The sequence below is a fragment of the Phascolarctos cinereus genome, unplaced genomic scaffold (assembly GCF_003287225.1).
Source record: "Phascolarctos cinereus isolate Bilbo 61053 unplaced genomic scaffold, phaCin_HiC Scaffold_2;HRSCAF=192, whole genome shotgun sequence".
In the NCBI taxonomy this organism is placed as follows: domain Eukaryota; kingdom Metazoa; phylum Chordata; class Mammalia; order Diprotodontia; family Phascolarctidae; genus Phascolarctos; species Phascolarctos cinereus.
Genome location: NW_027555625.1, coordinates 203,387,547 through 203,412,777, shown reverse-complemented (window position 1 = coordinate 203,412,777; position 25,231 = coordinate 203,387,547). Strand labels below are relative to the sequence as shown.

The 25,231-nt window shown below is 41.2% G+C and overlaps 1 protein-coding gene across 1 annotated transcript in view; it reads right to left on the bottom strand.

The window, feature by feature from the left end:
* The window catches only part of ATP6V1C2 (ATPase H+ transporting V1 subunit C2), a 67,276-nt gene that overhangs the window by 6,140 nt on the left and 35,905 nt on the right, over positions 1–25,231 (bottom strand). Inside the window, 6 exon segments of the mRNA XM_020992633.2 lie at positions 2,549–2,642; positions 3,083–3,175; positions 5,588–5,656; positions 6,734–6,856; positions 16,511–16,602; positions 24,367–24,461. Coding sequence (XP_020848292.1) covers positions 2,549–2,642; positions 3,083–3,175; positions 5,588–5,656; positions 6,734–6,856; positions 16,511–16,602; positions 24,367–24,461 — 566 coding nt within the window.

The window sequence follows — 25,231 nt, the reverse complement described above, 5'->3', positions numbered from 1 at the left end:
TGGAATACCATGTAAAATTCTAGACCAGCAATCTGATAACCCACATGGCAGGTGTGATGTTCTTGTATAACACACTGATAAACGGGGTGGTCTCAGGTTGGCTTGTGATGATACGGAGGGTAGTGCCAAGAGCCCCACTTTATCCCTCCTGCTTAGCACAGCCTTCTAAAAAGTTTCCCTGGAAATAAAAATGACTCTTAGATAGTCCAGGTCCTGGAAATTAGATAAAATTCACAGGTAAAGCATTAGAAAAGATAGCTGGCTTCGAGTCAGGAAGGGATGATGTATTGGTCCTTTGATTGGGGGTGGGGGGTACCTGGGGAGAGAAGTAGTGCTTTAATTTTTATTCTTTTTTTTGGCTTTTTGGTGAGGCAGTTGGGGTTAAGTGACTTGCCCAGGGTCACACAGTGTCAAGTGTCCGAGGCTGGATTTGAACTCAGGATCTCCTGACTCCAAGGCCAGAGCTCTCTCTACTGCATCACGTAGCTACATATATGTATACACACACACACACACACACACACACACATATAAGTATTGGCGGGGGGGTTAGGCAATGGGGTTAAGTGACTTGCTCAGGGTCACACAGCTAGGAAATGGCAAGTGTCTGAGGAGGGATTTGAACTCAGGTCCTCCTGACTCCAGGACCTCTATCCATTGCACCACCTAGCTGCCCGTTTAATTTTTATTCTTTAAAAAATGTGGATAAACAGGAATGCTCAGGGAATTGATGAGAGAGGTAGTTCTGGGTAACAAGATTTTCTAGTTAGCTCAAGGTTAATAGAATCGTAGACTTAGCAGTGAAAGGAGCCTCAGAAATCATCTACTCCCACTCTTCCCTCTTTCCCAACTAAAAAAAAATAAAACCTGTGTTCTAGCTCTTACTTAGTCTTATTTGGCAAAGTCCCACTGAGACCTGCCTCAATAAAGTCAAGTCCAGTGACCAGAATTGACTGATTCTTTGATGTCTGAGGATACTCGGGGAGTTCAGGGCCACTGTACTGAATGGAACGTCATCTGTTATTGTTCAAGACAATATGAAAGTTGTGGGTGACTGAACACCAGACCTAGGCCAGAGGTTTGAAGTTTTTTATGTCTAAATCTCTGACATCTTTTCTTTCTTGTCATATATCTCTTACTGCTAAAAGTAGGGGCAGTCACAAAATTCCAGTTCATGGAGGTGCCAGGTAATCTGTTTACAGTAGTGATCGTTTACTATGTTTTTTGCTTTTTCCCAATACACATGGAAAAGGGTTATTCAAAGCCTGAATTGCAGCATATTCAGGATTCTATGAGTTATCTAAACATCTGACATCAAACTTTGGCCAAAAAACAGAACATAGGATAATATATTAACAAATACTCTTCCATACAAATAACACTTCTAAAACTTCAACTGCCTTTAGAATAAACTTATTTTTCTAACTTCAGCAGTAAGGATGACATGCTTTTAACAAATTTTGTGTTGATTTGCATAAAGCCTTCCCCGCCCCCCCAAAGAAAGCAAAGGGGCTTTTTGGACTCGCTCTCCGTTTTCATGACCAGTCCTGAAAATCAGTGGAGATTCACAGGACCTCAGAACCAGAACCCTTGATGGTAAGCATGGTAATAAAAGATTCACTGTACTCTCTGAGGAAAAGGAGCAATAGGGGACATAGTTCTTCTGGCTTCTGAAAACCTGACTATGATTTGGGTGGGGTTGCGTATGTTTTAAGCCCACTTTACAGAGGAGCAAACTAGGGTACAGAAAGAAATAATGATTTGCCCAAAGGCCATGCAGATCGTCTTTAAAAATGGAAAGTCTGGGGGCAGCTAGGTGATGCAGTGGATAAGCTCCGGCCTTGGAGTCAGGAGGACCTGAGTTCAAATGTGACCTCAGACACATAATACTTCCTAGCTGTGTGACTCTAGGCAAGTCACTTAACCCCAATTGCCTCACTAAAAAAAAAAAAATAATAAAAACAAAAATGGAAAGTCTGTTACTTTCATTATATACTAAGCTAAGCTTCCTTCACACAGTATAAAGCTCACATGATACTATTGCTGGAGGATACATTTTGAGGCAGATGCCTTGCCAAAAACATGAGTACATAAAGACATGAGGTAGTTGTTTGGTACATCCAGACACCAAGCACCACTCCCTTCAGCATAGCTGCCTTATTGCCATCAACAGAGAGTTGCGTTGGTCCCTCTGACCAATGAACCTCTGAATTGTTGTGCCTCAGTGTGAGGGCACCCTAAGATCTCTTTCAACGGGAAACTGAGCTCATGTTCATCTCAATGCCTGTGGCCGCTTTCCTACAGCACCTGGCAGAAAGCTCCTATGAGGTCAGATGATCCTACCTGGTGGAAGTAGGTGAGAATTAAGAGACGACAGGCTTCCCCAAGATCTCTCTCTTAAACAGTTGGAGACTAAATCGGGGAAACTTCCAAGCTTCAAACAAAGGGCCTCTTCTAGCTAAAACATCTGCCCTGGTAAAGGGATAACCAAAGGGTGGGGCAGAAAGTTTGGAAATTCAGTACGAATTCACCTGGCTCAAATACTTACATACTGTTGCTTCTTTTCAGACAGCAATTTACTCATCTCTTCCCTTTCAGTTTTAATTTCTTTTTCATCATAGAAAAATTCACGGACAATGAACCTTAAAAGAAGTAATGTGGAAATGTTTTATGTGATTGTAAATATATAACCTATATCTGACTGCTTACCGTCCCAGGGAGAGGGGAGGAAAAAGACAGGGAGACATAGAATTTGGAACACAAAACTTAAAAAAAATGTTAAAAATTGTTTTAACATGTAATTGGGGAAAAAATAAAATATTTTTTAAAAGAAGCAATATGTTAGCTAATTATTAAATATGTAGGAAGAAGAAAGTTCTAGCAGACCAGCAGCCTGGGGAAAAGGGTTCAAATCCTGACTTTGCCATTAACTAAAGGGCAAGTTTATAGTTAGGATATTTTTGAGCTTTCAGCTTCAAATTTCAAAAAGAAAAAAAATATATGTGAATAAAACTAAGTAGACATATTAAAAAATGGGTGGGTGGATAAGTAAATAAATAAAGCAGAAACCCCAAATCCTTACTTGTTTTCTTTGGCTTTGGCTTTGAAATCATTGATCACCTTCCGAAACATGGTGACTGTAAAGAGGCCTCCCTCGTCATCCTCAGCAATCAGTCTGTGGAGGAGAAGACCCCACTCGTAACTGTGCTCAGACTAAAACTCACTGTTCTTCTCCAGGATAGGACATCCTACTTTTCCTTCTGTTTAACACCTCAGAAACGTTACAAGTGAGGATCCATGCATTTGAAAGCTATAAGAGCTGGGAATACAAGGAATTTCCATATTCTGACACGGTAGTCTTGACTCTGCCAGCTTTTGGATTCTCCTAACTAGACTGTTTCAGCTAAGAGGTTTCAGGGATTGCTAATGACACCTGAGGATACTCCATATGTGGTCTAAAGGTTGGTCCTTTTGAAGAGGACAGTGTGCTAGACTAGGAGTTAGGAGAACTGGATTTGAACCCTGGCTTTGTGAGTGAAAGCCCAGAGGGTATGTCTGCACTTGACAGGAAGTTGGGTGGAAGACTTAAGACATTGGATGATAGAATTTGGATTCAGCAAGATCTTAACAAGTTAGAAGGACGATACTTATTTCTAGATTACTTCAGTACCTAAAAGATCAGTGATTTCATCAGTGTAAGTATTTTTTCTACTTGATAAACCCACTGGGGACAACCAGATGAGAAGCACGATGAACTTAGCTAGTTTAAAAGACTATGGGGGGCAGCGAGGTGGTGCAGTGGATAGAGCACCGGGCCTGCAGTCAGGAGGACCTAAGTTCAAATCTGGTCTCAGACCAAACACTTGACACTTAATAGCTGTGTGACCCTGGGCAAGTCACTTAACCCTAATTGCCTAAAAAAGAAAAAAAAACTGGAAGAAGGAAAAAAAAACTGGAAGGAAAAAAAAAACTCAGACGACAAACATAGAGATCATCACTAGCCTTGCACCTGAAGCATTTGCAGCTTGGTAAACTCTGCCAGAGCCTTTGAGAACCCAAGATCACCTCCACACCAAGATGAGTCTTGTGAATTGACATCTTCACACTTCTGGAGTCAGAATAACTGTGTTTTAATTCTGTGCAACCATAGTTGAGTCACTTAGCTCCAATGGGCCATAAGTCTTTATTTTTAAAATGAGGGCTTGATTAAATGATGGCTGAGATGATAATGATACATGTATAGAATGCATTAAGGTTGCAAAACATTTTACATACATTATCTCATTTTATCTTCACAATAATACTTGAGATCAGTGCTATTATTATCCCCATTTTACAGAAGAGGAAACTGAGAGTGGCAGGTTTAATGACAAGTGGCAGAGGTTTAGTCCCAAGGTCCCACAGCTACTAAGTATCTAAGGCAGGTTTTAAACTCATCTTCCTGACCCCAGATTGAGCACTCTATCCACTATTCCAAGCAGAACCCATCTGCCTCTAAATCTAGGATTCTGTGGCTTTCATCTGGAAGCTAACAGCAAGTTCTTAGTTCACAACAAGCAAACTTAACTATGTTTGCTTTCTCATTATTATTTATATATATTTTTTAATTTTGGTTAAGTATTAATGTTACTCATCTTCCAAGACCCATTTCAAACACCATTTTAACATGGTACTCAGAATATATTCTAAGACTGGGGGTCTTAGAAGCCCCTAGGGAATTCCTTCTTCTTCTGGTCCCACTGGACTCAGGAAAACCATTCTTCTACCTTGTATTACAGGTAAATTTGTCTTGCCCTACCTATGAAATAGACTGTGAGCTCACCAAGGACAAGGACCATCCACATCTTTTTTAAATCTATCTTCCCATAATAATTAGAGGTGATTGATCATGATATAGAGGTGACCGTGGTTTCACAAAGGCTATGCCAGGAAAGCACAAGTTAAAAGGGTTTCAAATAACAACAGCCCAGCAATGGACAGCATGCCTGTCACCTAAGTTCAATTCATCTAAGAGCAAAGAGGATCATCAAGTGAATTATATTCCCCCTTGTCAGAGCAACTCAAAAAGCATATTCTAGGGTCTGGAGGGACTATGGCCAGCACTGGCAGAAAGATTGCCCAAACCAAAACAATTATAGTTCCTGGAAGTATGGAAGGAATCTTTTGTACATCTGCATCACATATAGAATCCATTTCTATATATTATGCATAAAATTTCCATTGTCAAAGAGAGTCTGTGGTTTCATGGTAAGTCGGTAGAGTGACTTAGCCTTCTAATGAAAAACAATTCTTCCTCTCTGATTCAGTCCAATTTCCCTCACGTTTTACAGAGGAGGGAATCCCAGAGAAGAGGGGTGATTTACTCAAGGTTGCACAGGAGAAACAACTCTCTGTTTCTGCAGAGGTGAGCCTAGGACCAAAGTTCATGACCACAGTGCTCCCATGAGTGCCACACCTTGCCTCTTCAATTCACTACACATTCTGAAACACAGACTGTAACAGTCTCTCCTTGCAGAAAATGCCATTTCTAAACACAAGAAGTGCAAAATCCACTGGAAAAGGGACCTAGTTCAAGAGCTTTACTTACTTGGTTGATCGAGGTACCACCATGTCTGAGAGAGATTCGTATCTTTTTTGCCACTGTGAATAGTTTGGCCTTCAAACAACAGAAAAGAACTTGTTAGCAACAGCAAAAGCAACAATAAAGTACGTTGTAAAGTGTTATTTATTAAAGTCCACAAGAGCACTTTCCTTCCTCACAAGAACCCTGTGAAGTAAGTTTGTTATTATCTCCATTTGAAAGATGAAGACCTATAGTCTTGAGAGGACAACTGACTTCCCCAATGCCTTATAACTATTAAGTGTAAGAGCCACAACTTTCTCTGGGAGAGCCCATGAGGTCCTTAGGCAACTGGGATGGGAGGCTCCTGCCTGACACAGGTCATCCCTGCCAGAAGCTTCCTAAGGTGGGGATTAAAACTGTCCAAACTACAATAAAACAGACTGAGGCAGAGCTCTGAGCTAATGACACTTTATTAAAGGATCCATGGTCCCCTCTAATGAAGTGGACCTCAGATCTTCCTTATGATCTGAGATGCCCTCTTCTTCCAGGGCTTTATTTGTATAAGGTTTGACACCAGATCTGATACCCGAGCATTCTAATCAAGCTATACAAAGTACAGAATCCCATTGGTTGATAGCTACTGCTTCACGGGCCCAAAATTGACGCATCAGCTAGAAATAGTATGTCAGCAGGAGGGTCTCGAGTTGGGCGAGACACGAGGCATTCTCCACTAAGTGGTTGTAAGATGGTTACCTGCTCATGTTGGACAAGAGAAAATGGTCTGGAGGTACAAAAATAAGTTTGGGGACTTTCCATGTCATTGAGTCACCTCCACCACACTGGGCTTGGTCACCATAACAAGAAAAAACTAGTTGGCATCCTATGATTAAGCAAATGAACTTACAATCTGCAACTCAAAGCTCTGGGGTCTAATATACAGAATTTATAATCATTACCCCTATGGAATCATATCAAATAGATTAATAACGATTGGAATAGAGCAGGGGTTCAAAGGAATTATTTCTCACACTACCCGACCCTCTCAGATGTCTCTTCTGGTTCAGCTTTACATCCTTGAGACCTTGCAGCAGTCAAAGAGCTTTCCCTTGGTTCCCTCAGCCCATTAGTCAAAGAGAAATCCCCCAAAGAGGAACCGAGAACACTCAACACTGAGGTCACTTAACAATGCTCTTACTTTGGACTATCACCAGGAGAGTGATGAGATACTCTGAATCCAGCACAAAATCTTCTTTGTTCACAATATCAGCTAATGTTCGAGTGAAGAGATTTCCCCTGAAACACAAAAGCAAAAAGCTGTGAGCTTAATGGAAAGGCACATCACAGTCCTATCTGAGCTCCTGTTCCTTCACTTAAGCTTTCTGGCATACAGGCACATGTGCCACATATGTAACACATACACATTGAAAACAAGAGATCTCAGCTACAAAATGGTCATATTCAATCAGTCAACAAGCATTATTTAGTGTTTTGCAGAGTACTGTGCTAGGCAGTTTAGGAAACAGTTTAGATCAGGCATTCTTGACATGAGATTAACACGTTAATAAATGTTATTTCAGTATAACTGGTTTTCTTAACAATTTTCTTTATGCATTTAAAAATATTATTCCAAAAAGGGGATCCAGGCTTTACCAGACTGCCAAAGGAAGCCATGGCAGAGAACAAGGCTAAGAATCCCTGATTTAGATAAGACACGGTCCTTGACTTCATGAGTTTACCATGAAATATGACATAGACACAGATAACTAAATAATATTACATGATGAGTGCATTATAATATGATAAAGTGCTATCTAACATATTACCAGGAACAACACTTAGATGAATGAGGGCATCTGGGAAGCCTCCTTGGAAGAAGTAGCATTTGAATTGGACTTTATAATACCACAGACATGTTTTAAGCACCTACTTTGTACCAAGTCCTATGTTGGGGGGGGGATCCAATTTGAATTAGACAGGGTCAATACCACCAAGGAGTTTGCACCCTTTAAATGCAAAAGTTAAAAGTTTTAAAAAGACACCAAAAACATTCCTCAAACACATTCGGTTTAACATACAGTGAGTCATTCATTATACAGACGCTTATCAATGACTTTTCTGTCAGGTTGATAAAATAATTTGATTGCTTTAGTCACATTATCTAGGGATAAATTCACCTTAGTTGTGTGGGATTAAGTATTAGGGCTGGGGTGGGGGGGGGAATGGGAAACCTACAGCTTCAAGGCCACATGTGGCCCTCTAGGTCCTCAAGTGCAGCCCCCCTTTGACTGAATCCAAATCACAAAACAAATCCCCGTAATGAAAGGATTTGTTCTATAAAACTTGGACTCAGGGGCAGCTAGGTGGCGCAGTGGATAGAGCACCAGCCTTGGAGTCAAGAGGACCTGAGTTCTAATCCGCCCTCAGACCAGACACTTGACACTTACTAGCTGTGTGACCCTGGGCAAGTCATTTAACCCCAATTGCCTCACAAACAAACAAACAAACAAACAAACAAACTTGGACTCAGTCGAAAGGCCTCACCCAGGGCAAAGTTGGGTTCCAAGAAGCAAGAGGAGAATGTTCATAAATTTCAAATTGGATAGGACCTTTAAGCACATCTGGTTGTATCCATTCATCTTACAAATAAGGGAACTAAGGTCTTAAAATAAATGACTTGCCCACGGAGGCACAAGTTGTAAGCTGAAGATTTGAATTCAAGTCCACTATTGGTGATCCTTCCACTTTCTATTCCACGGCCTCCTCCTGAGCAAGTAAAATTGGGGTCCACTTTACTGATTCGGGGGCTATAAGGAAGGCATCAAGGATGAGATGCCATTTAAGCTAGATTTTAAAGGTAAAAATAGGGATGGATATTTCACCCATAGAATATAAAAAGGTGTTATTTATTTTTATTTTTTTCTAAGTCCCTAACATGTAGCACAGTGCCTGGCACTAAGGTAAGCACTTAAGAATCACTTGTTGATTAATTTCAGGGATAGGGGACAGCGTGAACCACTGAAGGGACAGAGTTGTCCAGCTGACCTGGAACATGAATTGTGGAGAATGGAATGATTGAGCTAAGACTGGAAAGGTAGGGAAGGTGCCATGTCATAGAGAAGGTGCCACATCATAGCTACAGACTTGGGGCAAGTACCCTCGAGGCATCATGGGACAAGGCAGGGAGGGGGGGTGTTACCCACGGTTTGAAAAATGCTTGTTATTCATCTTGTTCCCTGGCCATTCACACTTTCTTTCTGCTTTTATTTCCTGGCATCCAGGGCACTAAAGCTGGCACCCCCCTCCCTTCCCTAGGAGATGTGACAAACTTGGCTCATTAACCCAATGGCGTTCTCACCAGTCTGCCAAGGTGGCTAAACTCTAGCTGCCTGAATTCCACACCACAGTGACCTGGGCTCCCCTCCCCACCTCCATTCTTTCCATCTACATGGCTCTGCCAGATTTATCTCCCTAATGCATTATTTGGATCATACGGCTCCTCTGTTCAAAAGCTCCTCAAAAGCTCAGCCCCAGCACATTCCCATTGCCCACCAAGTCAAGTCCAATTTCCTGGCTATTCAAAGTCCTCCAGGATCTGGCCATAACCTTCTTTTCTGGTCTTATTTCCCTCTCATGAAGTGTTTGACAGAACACAGCACCTTCCAACGCCTCTTACCCAAGTCTCCAATTTAACTTCCCAATCAGACCTCCTTCTAAAAAAATGTAATCATTTCCATAACTGGAAACCCACAAAAATACTCACATTTCTATAGGATATTAGGATTTTAAAAGCATTTTCCAACCAATAACCTTATGAAATGGATTTTGCAAGCATTAATACCCCTTGCTTTCAAGATAAAGAAATTGAGTTCAGAAAGGCTGTAATTTATCTAATGTGGCACAGTGCAGGTCCAGGACGTGAACCCAAGAGACTACTGACTCCAGTGACTTCTACACCATGATGATTCTCTATACTAAAATATTGAGAATTCATTTACTATTATTTTTAGAAAGTGAGGGAAAAAAAGGAAGGAGGGAGGGAGGGAGGGAGGAAGGAAGGAAGGGAGGAAGGGAGGAAGGAAGGAGAGGAGGAAGGAAGGAGGGAGGAAGAGAAGGAAGGAGGAAGGAAGGAGGAGGAGGAGGAAGGAAGGAGAGAAGGGAGGAAGGAGGGAGGAAGAGGAAGGAGGAAGGAGGAGGAGAAGGAGGAGGAGGAGGAAGGAGGAGGAGGAGGAAGGAGAGGAGGAAGAAGGAAGGAAGGAAGGAAGGAAGAAGGAAGGAAGGAGGAAGAGGAGAGGAGGAAGGGAGGAAGGGAGGAAGGAGAAGGAAGGAAGAAGGAAGGAAGAAGAAGGAAGAAGGAAGAAGAAGAAGGAAGGAAGGAAGGAAGGAAGGAAGGAAGGAAGGAAGGAAGGAAGGAAAGGCTGAGTATGTGCCAGGTACTAAGTTAAGCATTTTACAAATACTGTCTAATTTGATCCCTATAACAACCCTGGCAGGAAGGTTCAGGTAAGTAAGGAAAGCAGAAGTTATGTGACAGCCTGGGTCACACAACTACTAAGTGTCAGAGGTTCTATTTGAACTTAGGCCTTTCTGACTCTAGGTCTAGCACTCTGTCCACTGGCTGCCCCTAATCAAAAGTTCAAGAGCTCAAGAGCTGAGAGGATCTTAGCAATGTATGACTTCCTTATTTTATAGAAAATGGAACTGAGACCCAGGGAGTGAAACTAGCATGTCAGAATCACCATGAAGTCGGCAGCAGTCAGGAGTCAAACCCAGATCCTCTGATTTCAAGCCTGAGGCAGCCTCCCCTGCAATATGCTACTTTCCCCATGCTCTCCACTGAACTGACTGTACCTCTCTTCCAGCTCCTATCGCCTTCCAGAAGTGGAAGCTATTTTACAGGGGGCAGGGGGAATTCCCTAGGGGCAGGGCTCTTTACCACTCTGAAGCTCACCACCAGGAGAGAAGGAGGAGCTGATTCAAGTTACCATAGGGAAGATGGCTCGAGATAGAGCAAAGCTGCCTTTGACATGGTTTGCAGCTCAAACAATCTAGTTGACTTGTACCAGAGGGGAAAAAAACTTTTTTATCTTAATCACAGTGTTGTATTTTGTATCTCCTTCCGTACTCTTGAGTACAGTAATTGCTTAATGTTTCTTTTTCTTTTTTTTTGGTGAGGCAAATACGGCTAAGTGACTTTCCCAGGGTCACACAACTAGTAAGTGTCAAGTGTCTGAGGCCATATTTGAACTCAGGTCCTCCTGACTCCAAGGCCAGAGCTCTATCTACTTCACCACCCAGCTGCCCCCCCAAAAAAAACTTTTTTAAAAAATTCAGAGAAACATCATCCTGGATATTGGCATATGATACACTGGCAACAACAAAAGAGGAAATAAATAACATTTTATCTGAGCCTTGAAGTGTAGGCAGAATTTTATCAGTCAAGAATGGGGATAAAGGGCAGCTAAGTGGTGCAGTGCATAGAGCACCGGCCCTGAAGTCAGGACAACCTGAGTTCAAATCCGGTCTCAGACCAAACACAACATTAGCTGTGTGACCCTGGGCAAGTCACTTAACCCCAATGGCCTAAAAAGTAAAAAAAAAAAGAAAAGAATCAGAACAGGTTAAAAAATTGTTATTGAGAGCTCTTCCAGCTTAAGCTCTAAGATCCTGTCTGATTCTATAACTAATAATACCAGGAAGTATCTGATGCTAGCCAAATAAGGGGCATGGAGAAGATGCCTAAGAGTTGAGAGAAGGGGGATGTCATTGCGGGGCAGCTAGGTGGTGCAGTGGATAGAGCACTGGCCCTAGAGTCAAGAGGACCTGAGTTCAAATCTGATCTCAGACACATAACACTCACTAGCTGTGTGACTCTGGGCAAGTCACTTAACCCCAATTGCCTCACCAAAAAAAAAAAAAGAGGATAAAGGACATCATTTTTGATCAGAAGTTTGTTCCAAAGGGGGTGGCAAGATGTGGTAGACGGAGCATTGGATTTAGTGTTAGCAGACCTGGGTTCAAATCCTGCCTCTTTTTTTCTTATTGGTGTGACCTTAAGCAGGTCATTTAACCTCTGGACCCCAATGTTTCTATAAAATGAAGAGGTTGTAACAGATGGTATAGAAGTCCTTTCCTATGCAAGGTCCTATGATCTTGAGGATTTTACTCACTCCGATGTGGTACCAAACAAGAAAACTGAAAAGCAGAATCATAGCAACCAACTTCTTACTTTCTGAATCTTCTACTTAACAACAACTGCATAAAAGGATGACGGTGGTTTATTGCATGTTATTGTTTTTTGGTGTACTTTGCTATGTTGTCCAACCATGCTTCAGTGCCTATATTCTGGGTGTAAGCATTTTATTGACAGGCTAAAAATTATCCAGAGAAGAAAGATCAGAAGGACTGGGAAACACAAAACCATGAGGACAAGTTAAGGAAATTGGGAATGTTTAGACAGGTGAAGACAATGCTTAGTGGGTGGGATGTCTTTAAGAAATGCCTGGAATTGCCCCCTTCTTACTTCTCTCTGCCTCTCCTGGCTCAGGAACTATCTCCTGAGAAGTATCCTTGATAGCCCAGTTGTGTTTGCTCTCTCCCCCCTCCTCAAAGATAGAGAGCTAACCTGGGAGCCAGGAAGGCCTAAGTTCAAATCCACCTGTGACACATACTGGCTCTGTGACTTGTGCAAGTCATATAATTTCTTTGCACCCTAGGCAACTCTAAGATTGTAATTTGCAGATAAGGTACTAATCTACTACATTGGTAGAGATATAGATATTCCCCCACTGGGAGCTGGCTTTACTAATGAAATTTACATTGAGGGGATACCTATCAATTGGGGAATGGCTGAACAAGTTGTGGTATATGAATGTAATGGAATACTATTGTGCTATAAGAAATGATGAGCAGGCAGACTTCAGAAAAACTTGGAAGGACTTGTATGGACTGATGCTGAGTGAAGTGAGCAGAACCAGGAGAACATTATACACAGTAACAGCCACATTGTGCAATGACTGACTTGGATAGACTTAACTCTTCTCAGGAATGCAAGGATGTAAGACAACTCCAAAAGACTCATGATGGAAAATGCTCTCCACATCCAGAAAAAGGACCATGGAGTTAGAATGCAGATAGAAGCATACTATTTGCTCGCTCTCTCTCTCTCTCTTTCTCTCTCTCTCTATTTCTTCTTTCTCATGGTTCCTCCCATTAGTTCTAATCCTTCTTTACAACATGACTAATGTGAAAATATGTTCAATATGAATGTATATGTAAAGCCTATATCAGATTGCATACCATCTTGGGAAGAGAGGTGCAGAGGGAGGGGGAGAAAATTTAGAACTTGAAATCTTATGGAAGTGAATGTTGAAAACTAAAAATTAATTAATTAATAAAAAAAAGAGAAAGAAAATAAAGGACAAACAACAACAAAAAGAAATCACAGGACCAGTCCTCATACTTACTGGGGACTCTTAACTTTGCATCTTCTCCACCCAGAAAATTGTCTTGTTTTAATAAATGTTTGTAGAATCGAATTGAAAATATGGTAATCCCCTTGAGAGACAGATGGCACCTTTATAACCATTGATGGTGAGATTCAGTTGTGTCCAACTCTTCATAACCCTATTTGGGTTTTGTTTAAAGAATGTGTAATCTGATATAGGTTCTACTTACACATTCATATTAAGCATATTTCCACATTAGTCATGATGTATAGAAGAATTAAAACTAATGGGAGGAACCAGGAAAAAGAAGAAATAAAACAAAACAAAAAAGACAAGGTTGAGCAAATAGTATGCTTCCAACTGCATTCAGACTCCCATGGTTCTTTTTCTGGATGTGGATAGCATTTTCCATCATGAGTCTTTTGAAGTTATCTTACATCCTTGCATTGCTGAAAAGAGCTGAGTGTATCAAAGTCAGTCATTGAATAATATGGCTATTATACACAGTATAATAATGCTCATTTCATTCAGCATCAGTCCATACAAGTCTTTCTAAGTTTTTCTGAAGTCCACCTGCTCATCATTTCTTATAGTACAATAGTATTCCATTACATTCATATACCACAACTTGTTCAGCCAGTCCCCAATTGATGGGCATCCCTTCAATTCCAATTTTTTTGCCATTTGGGTTTTTTGTTTTTTTGTTTTTGGGGGGGCAAAGATACTAGAATGGTTTGCCATTTCCTTCTCCAGCTCATTTTACAGATGAGGAAACTGAGGCAGACAGGGTTAAGTGACTTGCCCAAGGTCACACAGCTAGGAAGTGTCTGAGACTGGATTTGAACTTAGTAAGAGGAGTCTTCCTGATTCCAGGCCTATCACTCTACCCACTGTACCACCTAACTGCCCCTGAGTGGCACCTTCGACATCATCTAATTTAATCCCTTCATATGATCATTGTCTTCACATATTTAAAGTGCTGTCCTATAGACAGGAGACAGATTTGTTCTGGGCTGTGGGAAGAAATAGGAACATAAAATCTAAACAGCAATTTACATTTATATAGTTACTTAAAGGTTTTCCTTATAATCAACCCTGTATCCTTGGGTCAAAATTCTTTATGAGCCTGATTTGGGATTTTACAACATCTCCTGAAATACTAGAAAAATAGAAGTAGAGGGGCAGCTAGGTGGCGCAGTGGATAGAGCACCAGCCCTGGAGTCAGGAGGACCTGAGTTCAAATTTGACCTCAGACACTTAACACTAACAAGCTTTGTGGCTGTGGGCAAGTCACTTAACCTCATTGACTAGCAAAATACAAAAAAAAAATAGAAGTAGATAGGTAGAATAGCGAGTTCCTTACTGTTCCCATTTTACAGATGAAAAAATTGAGTCAGAAGGATTAAGTGACTTGCCTAAGGTTGCATAGTCAGTAAGTGCTAGACCTAGGATCTGATGCCCAAATCCAGTGTTTTTTCTATTATCCCACACTGGAACTTTCTAACAATCAGCACTGGGATGTAGATGTAGATGCCTGAGAACACCTTGTCAAAGATGTTGCAGGGAGGACTAGCATATTGTTGTAGGAGGCTTGAGCATCTAGATGACTTCTAAGTCTTCTAAGAAGCAGACTGTAGGCCTGTTCTGATTCAGGGGGATAACTCCCTTGAATGAATAACTTGGGCTTCCTCTTCCCTTCCCTTCCTACTACCAGAGAATGGATTTCATCTCTTCTGCTTGTCCTTTCCCAGTACCCAGTAGGGTTGTCCACAAAACCCTAAAAGATTTTCATAGAAAAGAGGAGAAGGAACAAGACTTGGGTGTGAGTGACTTAACTAACTCTCTGGCCCTGGACAAGTCACTTGTAAAATAAGGAGCATAATACTTGAACTAATCCTTTCACAGGATTTTTGAGAAGTACAAAGTACTTGAGTAATGTAGAAGTGAGGGCAACTAGGTAGCTCAGAGTCAGGAAGTTTGTTGAGTGTTTCAGTCATGTCTGACTCTTCATGACCCCATTTGGGGTTTTCTTGGCAAAGACACAGGAATGGTTTGTCATTTCCTTTTCCAGCTCATTTTACAGATGAAGAAACTGAGGCAAACAGCTTTAAGTGACTTGCCTGGGGTCACATAGCTTGTAAGTATCTGTGGCCAGATTTGAACTCAGAAAGAGGAATCTTCCATAAGCCAGGCCCTGTGCTCTATCCACTGCACCGCCTGGCTGCCCTTAATTCCCTCTAGCTCAGAGTAGCTCTTTTCTCTAAACTATCATTCTCCCACTCACCTCCAAGTCTTTTACACTCCTTTACTTCTAATTTCTTCTCCAAGAAAGCCCCAAAGAAGCAAGTGGATGAAGATCAGTGAGGAGGCAGTCAAAATGTAGGAATTACGTGATCCTAAACTCCGAAATTCCCCCTCTGGCAGTAATCTGCTGCCTTCCATTTCTCAACCTCAAGCCCCCCATCCTCACTGCAATCTCCAGTCTCCCCAACATTCCCTGTTTGTTCAAGCCATCATTCCTACTCTGACCTTACTTCAGTCTTGAACCTAAAGTTAACCAAAATATAACTTTAAGCTGCCTCTTTTCAACTTTTCCTTTACTTTGCCAAACCCTTAACTGAGAGACATCTCAGACTTTTCTTCTTTCTTCAATCCTTATATTCAATTACTTGCCAAGTCCTTTTAGTTCCTCTTTCACATCTGTCCCCTTTCTTAACATTCACAATGTCACCCTCACTTTAATTTATCCCCTTCTTGTCCCAACTATTTTAATTGCTTCTAATGTCTACAGTCCCCAATCCATCTTCAGTTACCAAAATAATAATCCTAAGGCACAGAACTGACCATGAAATTAGGTGGTTCAAAAACTTTGAGTGGCTCTTTTAGATAAAATACAAATGACCTCTTTCTAGCATTTAAGGTCCTCCATGATCCCTCCAACCCCATTTACTAGACTCAAAATATCCTCCTTCGTGAACTCCATGTTCCAGCCTTAAACATTCCACTTGGCACTAGGCATTTGCCTAATCCTTCCCGGAAGACTGGAATGCACTCTCTCTCTTCTCACAGAATCCAGGTCCTCCTTCCATACTCAATCCATTCTAGTTACCATTTGTTTACTTATCTGTATATACTGCATTCTTCTTTGGTAGGTGGTAAATTCCCTGAGAAGAGGACTTCTCAATCTCCCCACAAATGGTCCCACTCAATATCTCAACCCCACCCTCGCATATCACAGACAGTAAACACTAGCTGAATGGAATTGAATAAGGGGAGAAATGAGGGAGGCACTGCAGCTTGGGGCAAAGAACTAAGCCATTCTAAATCCTAGTAGGCCTCAGAAGAAGCACAAGGTTATAAATCTATAGAGGAGCATAATCAAAGCTGGGGGGTGGGAAGGGTTTTTGTAAAAGGAAGGGGAATGGGCTACCTGGGTGGGGCAACTTCAGCAGAGCCTGCAGAAACAGGTCCCATGTGAATGAGCAAAAGCAAAGATACATACGAGGATTTCTTTTCCAGATTCTCCAGGTTTCCTTTCAGAGTACTGTAGGCAGCTGTTCGGGCTTTCAGGTCTGTTTCTATTTGTGCCAGTTGCTGTATGTAAAAATGAAAGTTAACAAGTCAAGATTTCCTACAAGACTGCCTCCATTTGGATATATTAAAGAACTCTCAGGACAACCTAGGTGACAAGTTGGGTTTCACCCTGAGGACCCATGCAGCAGTATAGTGTGGTAGGAGGCACCTGTGTTTGAGTTCAGGGTCCACGACTTACCAGCTTTGTAACCTCTCCCCACATTGGGGCTCAATTTCCCTACCTGTAAAGTGGAGATAATAATCCTTGTACTCCTTTCCTAGACAATAGAATTCTTACAAAAATCAAATGAAAGAAGACCTGTGAAGAGCTAAGCAAACCTAACATAAATCACTGTTGCTATTAAAGTCATCATTTGTTTCCTCATTGTTCTGGGAACACATTTCCAGTATAGCTTAAGCTAAAGTAAATCTTACCAAGCAGGAAATAACAATAGCAACTGACATTTAAACAACACTTCTGATCCTTACAGCAATCTTGTTCCTGGCATTATTAGCCTTATTTTACTGATGAGGAAACTGATGCTTAGAGAATTTAAGTGGCTTGCCTTATGGTCACACAGCTAGTTAAAGTGTCAGAGGCAGGAAAGGCTTTTAAGGACATGTTTGAAATATTTATTATACTGACTACAGCTGTGGCCTGGGAGGCACAAGAACTTGGTTTGAATGTGTCCCAGGCACCCAAAATCTGTGGCCAAGAGCAAGCCCCATGCTCCTCACCCACAAAATGAGGAATAACATCTAAACAATTTCTCTCAAAGGGTTATCATGAGCCTCATCAAATAAGACAATGAAAAGTACTTTGTAAATCTTAACACAATATAAACATCACGTATATTATCGTGACTGTCATTCAGTTAGTTCATCTAAATCTTTCTTGAGGTTACTTCTGTATTTATCTGCCTCATTCTACCTCTTGGAGTAGTATCAGGTTCGACAACATGTCCTACCAATGTTATAACTTATTTGCCCCAAATTGACCACTCTCAAGCTTATTTAAGAATATCAATGTCTTGACAATTCTGTATAGAATATACAATTCTATATAGTCAGTATGGCATATATATATATATATATATTCCGTATATTCAACCTGTTTACATCACCAGTGGGCTAGAGAAAGTAGTAACTGGCAGCCACCTTCTAGAATAAATGCCAATTGGCCCCCTCCCTGCCATAGAGATGGTCAATACCTGCTCTAGCTTTCAGGCACTGGCTTCAGAGAGGAACTGACTTCATTACACATCTTAAGCCATGCATTGAATTAGATCCTAGGACTTCAGAGCTGAAGGGGAACTAAAACATTATCTGGAGTCCAATGCCCTCAAGGAATCCCGCTACAGAGGGACAGAGCATACTAGACTGGTAGTAAGGTAATATTATGAAATTATTTCTTTTAATGGTCATAAGCTTCCTACCAGCAAACAGCAACTGGCTTCTAGATGACTTTTGAAATCTTGATTAGTTCTAGCTCAAGGACGGATGTCCCTGTGTCTCCATGTTTCTCAAGTAAAGGATCACAGAATTTAGACCTCTGAAAGAGACTCCCTAGGACTATCCCTTCATTGTACAGAGAATATAACCAATGATCATTCAACTTTCCTGGGCAGCACTTTCCTTATCTAGAAACTGAGACAATTAAACTAGGTGGTCTTTAAGGTCCCAAATAGCTCCAAGTCCTAAGACACTAGGACCCAGAGAAGGAAAGAGACTGTGTTAGTGGAAAGAGTCATAGGACCTTAAGAGTTAAATCCCTTCTTACTGCCTAAGTCATCTTGAGCAAGTCACTTCTCTTAGCTTCATTTTGCTCATTTATAGGGAAATGAATAAGCATTTATATAGCACCTACTACTGCCAGACACACTGTGCTAAGAGCTGTTTTTCCCCACACAATTATCTCATTTGATCCTCATAATAACCCTGCAAAGTAGGTGCTATTGTTATCCCCATTTTACAGGTGAGGAAACTGAAGCAGATGGTGGTTAATTAACTTGCCAGGAATCGCACAGCTAATAAAGAATCCGAGTTCAGATTTGAACTCAAGTTTTCCTGACTCAAGCTATACCTTGCCACCTAGCCCCTCTGTAAAATGATGTGGATTAGATAAGATCACCTCTAAGATCCTCTCTAACTGGTCCCTTCTAACTCTGGATCACAGAGTATGTGGGAGGGAGGAAGGAGGGGAGAGTGTGAGGGTGTAAAATGAATGGGTGGAGACAGTGGACTCTATACCCCCCAGGGACAATGACTGCCTCAGGTATCTGGGCAGGAACTGAATGTCCCATCAGGTTTCTCTAATTGCCAGAGGACATTAAGGCTTTGTGATGCTTTTAGAGAAGCACCACCTGGATTCCCAAATGCCCCCAGGCCTCCAAAGGGCCACAGATTTATCAGAAGGAAAGATGAGTTAGGGTCTACTAGCTGCCTATAAACTAGAGAGGGCGGATGGACTGTGTTGACAAAATACTGTGAATTCCAAGAACTATGGTTCCATTCTAAGAGCCCTAGAGGTGGAGTCAGGAGACCTGGGCTTCAATCCTAGACCCTAACACTTCTTAGCTCTGTGACCATAAACTACTCACTTGATCTCTCCAAGCCTCAGTTCCCTCATTTATAAAATAGGTACAATAAGACATCGACCCAGTGTGAAGGTAACTTTGGGGTTCTGGCGAATGCACTAGCACAGAGCATTCTCAAGCAAGTCCAACTAGATTGGAGAAGGATGGAGCATTAGACTTCCAGGGGGTTTCTGGCCTGAGAGGCTGATCACCAGGTTAAGATGTAGGGTGGATATTTCAGGATTAGCAACCTTTGAAAATCACCTCATTTGGGATCCAGGGGAAAGAGCCTTGGATTTGGCACCAGAGGACCTGAGTTCCAATCCTAATTCTTCCATTTCCCACCTGAATGACCAGGGGCAAGCCACTCATTTTCTCTAAGTGCGCTCTTCTGGCTCTAGACAATACAATGAGCTAGTAAGTTTTAATGAGGCCATGCATAACACTACAGAAAGTAGCCACATTGTCAAATCAGACCTTGAAAACCTTGAACATGTATGAACTGGATGCTGTGAAAAAAGCCTTTTACACAACTAAGTAAACCTTAAATTAACTCTTTTAGTTGCTGTTATTATTAGGAATCGAGACCAGACTGGATCCTGCCAGAGATAGTAGACAGTGAGGTGTAACAGGACAAGAACTTGATTAGAAGTCAGGAGCCTTACATTTAAATCCTAGCCCTGCTACTTAAGAGCTATAGGAATTTAGGGACATTCCTTCCCTTTTGAGAGCCTCACTTTTCCACTCTGCAAAATAAGGGAGTTACATTCAATGGACAATGGTCAAAGAAATTATAATATATGGCTGTAACGGAATATTATTGTATTGTAAGGGATGGCAGATGACAGATTCTGAGAAACCTAGGAAGACATGTATGAACTAAGGTAGAGCATGAGTGGGTAGCTAGGTGGCACAGTGGATAGAGCACCTGGGCTAGAGTCAGGAAGACTCATCTTCCCAAGTTCAAATCCATCCTGAGATACTAGCTGTGTGACCCTGGGCAAGTCACTTTGTTTGCCTCAGTTTCTTCATCTGTAAAATGAGTTGGAGAAGGAAATGGCAAACCACTCCAGTATCTTTGCCAAGAAAACCCCAAATGGGATCATGAAGCGTTGAACATGACTGAAAAATGATTGAAAGAGTATAAGTACAACCAGAACTATTTGTACAATAGTGTAAAGGAAAACAACTTTGAAAGACTTTAAGAACCATTATCAATGCAAAGACCAGTCATAGCTCCAGAAGACTACTGATGAATCATGCTTCCCATTTGTTGGTACAGAAGTAATGGCCAGAGGTATAGAATGAGATGAAACATACATTTAATATTATTAATGGATTTATTTTGCTTGACTATATTTATGTACTACAAAGGAGAATTTCTTCAGTAGGAGTAGGGAGAGAGGAGTTATGAAGGGGATTTGGTGGGTAAGAGAGTGATTCAAACAAAATACAAGAAAGAAAAGAGTGTTAACTAACTTTTTTTTAATTACACAGTAAAGAACACAAGGAAGCTCAAAAGGAGAAATAGACAAGCAAGACAGTTGTTATTTTATTAAACTGAATATACATGTTTTGAAAAGTGATGTAATAGTTCATGTTTTTCCTATATAATCCTCTTCTGCTCATTGTATATTGAAATGTTCATATTTAAGTTGATTATAAAAAAGAAAAAAATTTAAGTGGGGAGTTGTACTAAATTGTCTATTATCTGAGTTCTCTTCCAGCTCCTAGGTCTTATGGAAACTATAAAATGGCAATAACAGCCTGTCCCTACCTCACCTAGGTAGCCAAATACAGTATTTCAATAAATGGCTCGTAACAGCACATTACAATCCCCTCCACTGGTTTGCATAGTGAGGACTTCAAAGAGATGGAAAATCTGCCAGCCGACCTGTGTTCCGTGGACAGAATGTTCCCCAATTCTCTGTGGTATGGAGTGCATGTTCTCCCTCCTCTTTGGGCAGAGATTTCACAATCATTCTCATTCAGAAGTTATTTCTTACGTTTAACCAAAACCACAGACAGGACTGTTTGATCAGACCTCAGAGGACATGAGTGGATGAAAATGGATCGACTGGGTAGATGAATGCCAGTTGAGTCCACACCCTCGCTAACACGTGGTTTTCATAATAGGTATGTCACAAATTATTTATTTCACACCCATACAAAGACTACCATAAGTAATAGTCACTATATAATGCCTCCTAGGTCTCATTTATTCATTAACAAATGTTGATGGGATGGAATCAATGAATGGACATAGTCAGGAGACCTGGGGAGCCCTGACTGACACTTCTTAGCTGTGAAGCAGTAGGCAAGTTACTTCTTTTGGTTTAAATTTCCTCATTTGTAAAAGGGTAATAATAATATTAGCCCTCAGGATTTTTATTTATTCTTTTCAGACTGGGTGTCCCAAGCTGGAAGTTCAAGGACCTGATCCCACTGATTGACATAGGAACTTTGACCTGCCCTGTTTCCAACCTGGGCCAGTTCACCCCCTCCTTTGGCAACCTACTTTGCCCCCCACTCACTCTCTGCTTCTGGAGGCTCATCACATTGATGCTGAACTTAGTAAGGATACTTGATCAGTTTAACCCACTGTAACTCAGAACCCTTGAACTCAAGATCTGCCAGCCTTAGCCTCCCCATTAGCAAGATGACAGGTGTGTATCACCACATCTGCCATCTTGGGACTATACGACAAACATTTGGCATACCTTGGAAGCACTATTGAAATGTGAATTATTCAAGGAGAAAAAACTCAATAAGGTATATAAATATAAATATCTATAAATAGCAGTTACCATCACTGCTTATTTATTCCTTTATTCAATAACTCTTAATTAAGTACCTGGGTATGGAACACTGTAGTGGCCCATCAGATGTATTACTATTAAACTTTCAATTACCAAAAAAAAAAGCCTCCATGAAGATGTGGGAAAATTGGAACACTAATGCATTGTTGATGGAGTTGTGAACTGATTCAATCATTCTGGAGAGCAATTTGGAACTATGTCCAAAGGGCTATAAAAACGTGCACACCTTTTGACCCAGCAATACCACTTCTAGGTCTATATCTCAAAGAGATTATACAAATGGGAAAAGGACCCACATGTACAAAAATATTTATAGCAGCTCTTTCTGTGGTGGCCAAGAATTGGAAATTTGAGGGGATGCCCATCAATTGGGGAATGGCTAAACAAGTTGTGGTATATGTGGTATATGAATGTATTATGCTATAAGAAATGATGAGCAGGCAGATTCCAGAGAAACCTGAAAGACTTATACGAACTGATGCTGAGTGAAGTGAGCAGAATCAGGAGAACATTCTACACAGTAACCCACATTGTGTGATGACTAACTTTGATAGACTTAGCTCTTCTTAGCAATGCAAGGATCTAAGACAGCTTCAAAAGACTTATGATGGAAAATGCTATCCACATCCAGAAAAAGAACCATGGAGTGTGAATGCAGATCAAAGCATACTATTTGCTCACTTTCAGGTTTTTTTTGGCTGTTTCATTTTGTTTCTCTTTTCTCATGCTTCCTTTCATTGCTTCTAATTCTTTTTTACAACACGACTAATGTGAAAATAGGTTTAATAGGAATATATAAGTAGAGCCTATATCAGATTGCATACTCTCTTGGGGAGGGGGATGGGAGAAAGGGGGAGAAAATTAAAAACTCAAAAGTTTATGGAAATGAATGTTGAAAACTAAAAATAAATTAATTTTAAAAAAAGGAAAAAAATAAGCCTCCATTTAAGACCTCCTCTGATGCATCATCATGTTACAAATGTGAATGTGGGTTCTCAAAAAGTTTGCCAGTGACGTGTAAGGTCTGTCATGGCCTACTAAGCTAGAAAGGCTTTTAAGATTGGCCAGGTAATGACAAGACTTTTGTGTGTTGAACAAGAAATGTCTAGCTAAGATCACAGATGCTCATCACTGGGTCTCAGCAAGATGAATTGTTCCACCACAGAAACTCTCAAAGATCATCTAATAGGTTGTGGGGGACTATATAATCTGCACAGCAAGGGAGGATACCCCCATTAAGGAAATCACAAGTCCTTGAAGTATCTGAACATAATCAACCTTAGATGTAAATATTCAAATGTTATAGAAATGTGAATTATTATCATAACTCTAACCTGCTTCCTCAAAAACCTGTTTTGAAAGGGGCAGGCTATATTCCTACATCCAGACTAGCAAGGTAGGTGGGGAGGACAAGTATCTGAGCCCATAGTCTTATGGGAGAGAACAGGGTGGCCCTGACCATGACCACAAAAGCCCATGATATTGCAGAGTAATACAGGCTGGGGAACATACCCACTGCTACCACAAAAAAAAAAAACACCTGAAGAATTGGGGAGGCAGTTAGTTCACTGAAACTCATAGGATTTTGCTTCCTGGTTCCATACTGACTGCCCTGACCTGAACCTCTACTCATGAACATCGCATTCTGTTTCCTTCTCAAACCCTTAGAGGTTGATATTACTCAGAAGACATCCTGGTATCAAACCTGGCTGTTCAGTTTGAGAAGTGGATTTGCACACTCCCTTTACCCCACCAGTGGGTACTACCTCTCTGCCTCTACTGGTTCTAGGAAGCTTCTTCTCATGAAGAACATGACAGCCAGGGCAAGTAAAGAGACCCTGAGTTTAGGAAAACACAAATCCAGCCATGCATGGAAAAGCATAAACCACAGAATCTGAGGATATTAAGGCAAAAGGGGTGTTTAGAACAGAGAGCATAAAATAAGAGTGACTTCATTTTATAAATGAAGACGATTGAGATCCAGAAGTGAAATGACTTGTTCTAGGTCATTTTTTCAAAGGTAAAGGAATTAGGGGTCACTAGGTGGTGCAGTGGATAGAACATTGGCCCTGGAGTCAGGAGGAGAGTTCAAATCTGACCTCAGACATTTGACACTTACTAGCTGTGTGACCATGGGCAAGTCACTTACCCCCATTGCCTAGCAAAGAAAAAAAAAGACAAAGGTAAAGGAATTAGATGAAATGCAAGTTCCCTGTCCACCGGTGTAGTGCCTTTATCACTGTATCCAAATGTAAAATATGGAAGCTCTGCAAGTGGGATGGGGAAAGGGAGATGAGAGAATACAGTTCAGAAGGCTCACACACCCTTCCCTGAGATCCGTCAAGTCCCCAATGGGTAACTACGCTCAAACACAGTCGTATCTCCTTTACCTTTGCTAATGTGTCCACTACAACCACAAGTGGCTGCTTGGCAGGATACTTGGCCATGTCCCATTCAAAGCGGGTCACGAAAGAAGTTAAGTCAACTGAAAAGACATGAATATAGTCGGTTTAGCAACAAGATAAGAAAATCCAGCCTTTCAATATGTGCAATGTGGGGCAATGAAAGACTGCCACCAAGCAGGATAATGATAATAATAAAACACACACACACACACAATCTTTTACAGTGCATTAAGGTTTACAAAACAATTTCTTCCCAACAGCTTTGAGATGGAAACAGTACAAATATATCCATTTTATCCATTTATGAGTAAATCAAGGCCTAGAGTGGTTTAAATTAAAGTGTTCTCCTTTGAGGGCTCCTTGTCATTTGAATTCATGCATAGACACATAGCTTGTTAGATCTGGAAGGGAATTTGGAGGTCACCTAATCCAGGGGTGGGGAACCTGCAGTCTCAAGGCCACATGTGGCCTGCTAGGTCTTCAAGTGTGGCTCTTGGACTGAATACAAACTTCACAGGAAAAATCTCCTTAATAAAAGGATTTGTTCTGTAGAATTTGGATTCAGTCATAAGGCCACACCCAAGGACCTAGAAGGCCACGTGTGGCCTTGAGGTCACAGGTTCCCCACCCCATCTTACAGAGGAGACTTGAGGACCAACATGATAAAGTGATTTGTCCAAAGTCACTCATATAAGTGTAAGAGCCAGGACTTAAGCCCAGGTCTCCTAACTTAAGGTTCCATGCTCTCTCCAACATATCGAGTACTTACATCAGTGTTGCAGCTGATGAAAAACTGTGAGTTATTTAGAATGATTTGCTCTAGGAAAGATGCATGCAACATGGGAGTTGA